At 37.1% G+C, this 7,684-nt stretch overlaps 1 protein-coding gene across 1 annotated transcript; it reads right to left on the minus strand.

Moving 5' to 3' along the window:
- Positions 1-5,980: 5,980 nt before the first annotated feature.
- LOC147487690 (uncharacterized) lies at positions 5,981-6,454 on the minus strand. Its single transcript, XM_086574112.1, has one exon. It carries the CDS (start codon positions 6,452-6,454, stop codon positions 5,981-5,983), a length of 474 nt encoding a protein of 157 aa, XP_086430238.1.
- Between the last annotated feature and the right edge of the window lie 1,230 nt (positions 6,455-7,684).

Below are 7,684 nucleotides of genomic sequence, written 5' to 3' on the forward strand. Positions count from 1 at the left end.
ACTTCCCGTTATACATGCTACTCTGTGCTCTATCAATAGCAGATTGGCTATCACAGTGTATACACATTGTTGGCACAGGTTTAGCCCAGTTTGGAATATCCTCTAAGAAATTTCGAAGTCACTCAGCTTCTTCTTCTCTAGCCTCGTCCAACACTATGACTTATGATTCTATAGTGGGCCTTGCTATGCACGTTTGCTATGAGGATTTCCTTGAAATTTATGCATCTCTCCTAGAGCAAAACACCATATTTGATGTCTTTTGAGTAATGCTTCAACAAATTTCCAATTTTGAATTGATTAATTCAAGAAGATACATAATCCCCCACATTTTCCAATTTCTCGTGACAAAGTCAATAAATTGGAAAACCATTTAGATATATGTTTTTCAAGTGAGGCGTCTTGTTAAAGAATGTCACATATCATTCATATAGTGTCAAAACACTTCTAAGACCTCAATTTTGCTTACAAGTATGCTTATAAAACAATATCTTAAACAATTTTCTTTATTGGCACTATTTGGCGCAATAGTAAAACACATACATCTTACAAATAATATATAAAATATTTTTAGAACCCTTTTAGCACCCGCCATTCCTAACATCTGGAATGAAGCAAGGATTCTCGGAATCTTGGATCATAATCCCCCCCAAGTGTGGCATTACCACCACCTTGTTTGCTTTCAAGAAGTCCATTCCAAGAATGACTTGAAAATGGTCTAAGCGAGCTATCATCAGGTCCACCATTCCTCGCAACTTGTTCATCTTAATGTCAACTTCCAAAGCGAGTCCTTTCACCGGTTCGGCTTCTTGGTTCAAGCCTCTCATAGAGCCTTTACATTCTGTGAGTTTCAATCCAATAGGCTCGGATATATACTCAGAGATTAATGTATGAGTTGAACCAGTATCCACCATTGCTAGTAGACACCCGTAGTTGTTGAGTTCCACCTCTACGAACATAAGGTCGTCATCGGGGACCAAAATGTTCATACCATTCAACGAATTAGTAGGTCTAGCAAATGAAATAGGAACATCATGAATAGGAGAACCTGGTGGTGTTGTCATTTCTATTATGAAATAGAAAGACACTTTGTTACTCTTTAGGGTTAGTTAGACTTACCCCCCCATTACTAGTTGCAATTAGTGTTACCCCCCCCGTTTTCAAAAAAATATTGATGATACCCCCCCCCCCCCCCCATTACTAGTTGCAATTAGTGTTAACCGTTGGATCTTGCAATTGGGGGGGGGTATCACTAATATTTTGAAAGTCTAACTAACCCTATTCTTTAAAACCGAAAAAGAAAACAGAAACAAATTCTGTTCAACAAAGAATATACACTCACAAACTAATATGTGAAATTGCTTTTGTTTGAGAGAGAAAGAATGGAAAACCTCAAGTATAACAAGTAGGCGTCGAAAGTACCTTGTTACTATAAAAAAAAGAGTTATTTTGTTGTTCACAAAAAGGCGTGGACGTCTCTCTGTATATAGACCAAGTGATTGTTTTCGTTAGGTTTTAAAACAACACATAGTCGATTTTAAGCACCTGTGCAAGCCAAAAACATGAAAAGCCGCCACTTATTTGTTTTAAAAAAAAATGCTGGAACTTCAAGACACCAAGCACCAACAGGTAAAAAAAATAGTGGTTTCAACCGTTTCTTGCCAACATGTGGTACCGCTTTAAATGTTTTGCCTTTTCAAATATTCGCTCCTTTTTTTGAAGGGTCACACTTTTTCACACTTGAAAAGCGTCTATGCACCGACAAACATTTCTCAAATTCAATAAATTACCAAATGACCAGGTGTCAAAAAATTGCACCTGTTCGCAACTTTTCACAATTTTAAAATGAAATAACCACTTTAACCAACTTTAACCACTTTAACCAACGAGAAGAAATTGCCCTGTGGTTATGCAAATACTATTTTGGCGCTATCAAAGAAATCTAATTCACATATGACATACCTGATTTTTGGACCAATTCCATGTGTCAAATATAGTATCTATGGTGAGAAAATTTTCTACCACATTATAATACTTTTCCGCTAACGTCTTTACCAAAACAAAATCTGCTTCAAAATTGTTAGTGCATTTGTGTTAAACAATAAGTATAGCCAAAATTAATTCAACCAAATTAATTTAAAGAAAAAAGGAATCTGTCTTAAGTTTGTAGGAAACTTATTCCAAAAATATACTTATTGTTAAGTAAACAAGAAAATCAAATTGATATAACAAATATATCATGAACAAACCTTTAGTTCAACAAACAAACAAATCTTTTAGTTCAACTAATGAACTTAATTTACCAATGATTAAATCAGAGCCTAGTGATGGTTACTATGTCCTTAAGACATATTTTCCCCCTCACGGTGCTTGAAGGTTGATGGGAAACTGTCTCCCAAGATAGAACAAATTTCCTTCTATAGAAAGCTAGCACTTTAATTCTATAGAATCAGCGAACACAACATAGTATTTGACTGAGAATAGAGGGAGAAGAGAAAGATCAGAATTTTGTGTGATATGGTATGTCTTTCTCTACAAATTCACTCACTATTTATAGGTGAGTGGTGCCTCTTCGAAACAACACAGTGACTCTTGGGAAGAATAAGCAACTTTTTGAAAAATCACATGTTTCGAAAAAACACACCATTTCGGCATAAAATACTGTTTCGAACCAGTGCCTATTTTGAAAGGTCACACATTTTATGTATGATGCACTGTTTCGAACCAGTGCACATTTCGAAAGGTCGCACTTTTTCAGCATAATACACTATTTCAAACCAGTGCACTCTTTTGAAAAGGTTTTTCTCACTTTACGTACTGTTTCAAGAGAAACCCATTTCATCTCAATGTGGGATAACTTGGGAGACACATTACTTATTCATATCTCAATGGATTTGTGCAAATTCATTTTTCTAACATTCTTGTCATATGTAAAGCAAAATCGGAAGACAATAGTGACAAATATATTCTTGGAATAAATGCATGATTACCTACTTTTTCACCAGTCAAAATTCTTGCTAAAAGAATGTGAGGTCGATAATGGACCACCATCAAGCGGGTTCCATTGCATAATCCATCTTTGGAAGCAATATTTCGCAACAACATTATAGGATAACCGACTTTTAGGTTGAGACAAAATGGTGGTAGACCAGCTGGATTAAGTGAGTTCAGGTACTCATTTGGGTATTGATTAATATTGGATGGATTTGTTGCATCCTCATCTGCCATCTTGTCTGCATCTAGAAAGATAGTACTTTGTTGCATTAATATTATTGACATCATCATTGCGTACAGATAGAATTGTGCGCTCAGTTAAAAATTCTGGTGTAACAGTGGTAGGTTGATTCAGCTGAGGATATATGTAGTAGAAATGAGATCCTGAAGATTTGCACATCAATGAATTGTTGAGGGTAGTTCAACTGTCTCGCTTGGGTCACTTCCTATCTAATTAACCAGAAAATAGTAATGAATATTAGTACGAATAAAAATAGTACAAAGAATGATGCAAATGAATATTAGTATTAAGCAAAATAGTACAAAGAAAAATGCACAGTTTGGTACCTCCATTAAGAAATCTGTGAACGTATTATTTGCAGAGATTCCATTTTCCAATCGCATGTTTTGGGTAAGAGTTAGAACATGAATGTGACTCCAGAGGAAGGAAGACTGCAAGGAAGCACCCACAATCAGTTCTCGGACCCCTTTGGGTATAACCGGAAGGCATTGGCGGAAGTCACCACCAAGTACAACTATTATTCCACCAAAAGGTTTATTATTGTCGTGAGTATCCCAAAGTGTGCAATCAACTGCCTTCATACATAACTTATTTGCATTGGGACTTCATCCCAAATAATAAGTTTAGCTTCCCTGAATAATTCAGCATGCATTGAATTCTTACTAAACCCACAAACAGAGGTATCAAGAACATCTAGTAGGATGCGAAAGGTCAAATGAGCAGTATGACCGCCAACCAACAGTAATGAAGCTATTCTAGATGAAGCGACCATAATAACAATATGCCCTTCAGCACGACACATAGCAGCGATTGTGTTGTAGACAAAAGTTTTGCATGTTCTTGTTGCTCCATTCAAAAAGAAAAGTTTCCCTAGATTTTGGGAAACTGAATCTATCACTGCTTGATATGAAAAACGTTACTCTGCAATTAGGATAACCCTGTTGCCATGTGCTTTTGCATTTTAAGGATTAAACTGAAATTGTCGCTGGTCCTATATGAGTCAGTTTGCAACAACTAAGTTCCATCTTGTAGTTAGCAGAGGTAGCAACATTGGAGAAATTAGCTAGTGATTTACCTGACTCTATTAGAATCTCATTTAAGAGAAATAAACCATAATCTTGCACTTCAGCAGGGGTAGGTTATGGAATGTTGAATATTGTGTGATGCTTGTGTGGAAGGTCATCACATATATTTTCCTAAAAATCATTCCACAATGTTTGGGGTTAGTTGAAAAGGATTGCACTTTGCAAGAATAAAATAGAATAGTCAGCAAAGATGATATCCAGTTTGCATGACTGAAGCCTCCTGTAGACATTGCACCCATTCGTTGTCATCTTCCAGAAGTCCGCGTACAACACATGCATCTTTGAAAGTTGGAAGTGGAGGACCATTACCAATCCTTTTCAGATCATCAAATGATTGAGGTCCTTTTACAATGGTTAGAAGTAAGCACAGGTAAAATCGCTCACCAGAATTAGGACTGGCGAAATACATTATACCAATAACAAATTTTCCTTCTCGTATATATACTTCTTGTCCAAGTCTGAGATTGTCTGTTCCAGACATAATATTTGGGGAACTCTTGATAAGTGAGGCTTCTTGCTCTTAAATCTGATGCACAACAATCAATGAAGGTAGTCAAAGTTGACTTTTGGCGCTCCGCCCTTGATAGTATATCATGTATTGGTTCGTCAGCTTTATAAACTACGCGGTGCCTTCCAGGGAGATGAAGTGCCAACCGCACAACTGTGGGAATCTCCTCTTGCAGATGGGAAACTTAACAATCTCCAAATAGCTTCCAGTGGGCCAATGTATCTCGCATCCAAGTATTGTTGGATCTCATCCAACTCATTCAACACCATTGTTGTCTTGTCATGCCCTTTAAATATATATTTGTGAATGTATTTAACATAATGCATCCCAGCACAAACTTCAACATTAATATGGCAGTTGAACATCTTAGAAAGATAAGGATTATAAGGAACAACATCCCTGTTATCAACTGTATGCTCCCTCACAATATATGATCTACCATTGTCACGACGACGATAGATAGGATATCCATCTTTATCCATGGTGGTAGCATCTGCAAAAGTTTGGGGGATAGTGATGCTTGCATCTACCATTTACCATGCATGGAGAGTTAGGATTATTTAGTCCACATGGACCATGAACCATACATGTGAGGACGGTCCAAAATAATTCAAGTTCGGTTTCTGGATCAGGAAACTCTGCACATACAATGCAATCAACTTGAGCAGTTATACAGACAGATCTTATTGGAATGTTGGAGATATATAAATGCATGCATATGGGGCAACCCGCGTTTCTGGAACTTAATGGTGTAGACATGTGCAACTATAGTACTTTTTTTTTTTTTTTTTTTTTTTTTTTTTTTTTTCCTTCATCAAGGCCCTTCGCTTTAGTTCAAAGACACGGACCACGACCTCTGGTCGATGACTTGCAGTTTGGTGCTCATACAATGCCTCAACAACTTTGTCCCAGTGCGGATTTGCAGTCATTGTGAGAAATATATCAAGATGCATATTGTAATGCGTGGTGGCCATTGAATCCTAAATTTTTTGAACATGTGCCTAAGGCTGCCGACACAAGATGCTGGTAAGACCACTCGTCTTCCAATTTGGTTTGGGTCAAAAGCTTCAGCTTCGACATCAGTGATACCTTGATAAAGTTCAACCCAAAGCTTATCTTGTTGTAGCCTATAATATCACATTTTGTTCTATTCAGTCACTCCCATCTATCCACCAAAAACTCTTGAAACAGTTTGTGCCCTCGTAAGATTGCAGAATATTCTCCAGGGTGTTCAAACATCCGATAAGAGTAGAAATCCATCTGTGTCAATTTGTCATTAGTGTTTGAACGCCTCATATCAGGTGACCACCCAAGCTCTCCATAAGGAAACATTATTATCACATAATGCAAAGGCAAGTAAACTGGATGAAATTCACTGATCTGCATGAATTTTTGCCCTCCTTTAAGATATATCGCAATATCCCTCATACTATCCCACTCGCTGCCATCCCCAGGTAAAATGACAGCAATCTCATATGCGGTTGGCAAGTTGTAACGACGTCTATCTCTAATAGCACTGTAATGCAAATAAGCAGGTACATTGAAGTTCTCACCATAGTGAAGAGAGGCAGATCTAAGAACATCGTATGCATGGCAAAAATTAGCAAAGAAACATTTATATTGAAGCATAGTTGCATGAATTATCTTTAGAACATCTGTATTCAAACGGGGATTATGAAGTTGATGTATATCTAATGCAACACTGGGACCATATATGTAAAGCTAAGAGTAAATTGGCTGCCGCCCAGTGTCAGGAATTAGAGCTCCAGTTCTATGATGCAACTGACCATGTATAGTAAAAGGCCTTGGACCTCGTCCAGTAAACACACGCTTATTTCCTCCAAGGCTTGGTTGTATTGTCTTATGTACTTCCGAAATGACTTTGACTTGCGATCATTTCCATCATATAAAGCTTTAAGGGATGGAGGTAATGGTTATAGTGGAGGCAATTTAACTTTCCCTTACAGACAACAAGTCCCGAATTGAGGACGTGATAATGATGAATCTTTTAGTCATTCATCCATCCAATGACGTGCATTACAGAATGGACATTGAACATCCATTCTCCCTAAGGAATGTCTTTCTTGTTCAATCAGACTGTTAGAAACAATATTGTCAACTTCGTCTTCATCATCACTTATATCAACATTATTAGCAGAAACTGGATGGTCAAAATAATTATTGTGAACCTCCTCATAATATTGTTAAGGATCCCCAAATGGTTGTTGTCTGCGAGAGAAATAATTGTATATATTTAGACAAAGGTGCCATATTTTTGGTATTCCAATTTCAATAAGTGCGAAGAAGTATACCACGAATTTCAGTTAGTTGATGATGATGCAGAAGCTGTATTTGGTCAAATGTGATATTGGATGAACAAAGGATGAGGTAGCATACCTACAGTTACGCATACTGCGAAGAAACTTGTGATGTTAGGTAGGATATTCTGGTTTTCTTTGAAACTATAAACCAAACACAAAAGAATCAAGAGAAAGATGTAATAAACCACGTACTAACCTTGCATTTTGGTGAGACGGTGTTGGTACAAAATTCTCATTGGTTGAATGTGCAATTGCATAAGGTAAGGATGAGGAAGCAGATTATATACACGTACTGTAATGAAACTTGCATAGGTGAGTTATATATAAATTTTCATTAAGGAAAACCGCTAAGGGAAGTACTCACGCGTTGTTTTGATTCGATGAATTAGCATGGGTACTTGATGTGACGTTCTTCAGGGAGTGTAAATAGCCTTGCGTACAGGATTAAGGAATGATAGAGATTTTTGGAGAGATTCTGAAGAAGAAAGACATCGGTATGGTGTTGTATGAGGTGTAACTGGACTATTATGTGCTTGAT

The sequence above is a fragment of the Coptis chinensis genome, chromosome 7, assembly GCF_015680905.1.
Source record: "Coptis chinensis isolate HL-2020 chromosome 7, ASM1568090v1, whole genome shotgun sequence".
Lineage (NCBI taxonomy): Eukaryota > Viridiplantae > Streptophyta > Magnoliopsida > Ranunculales > Ranunculaceae > Coptis > Coptis chinensis.

What these genes read in the sequence shown, in the direction of transcription:
- LOC147487690 (XM_086574112.1), bottom strand. Translation starts at nt 6,454, where the DNA reads ATGCTTCAATATAAATGTTTCTTTGCTAATTTTTGCCATGCATACGAT.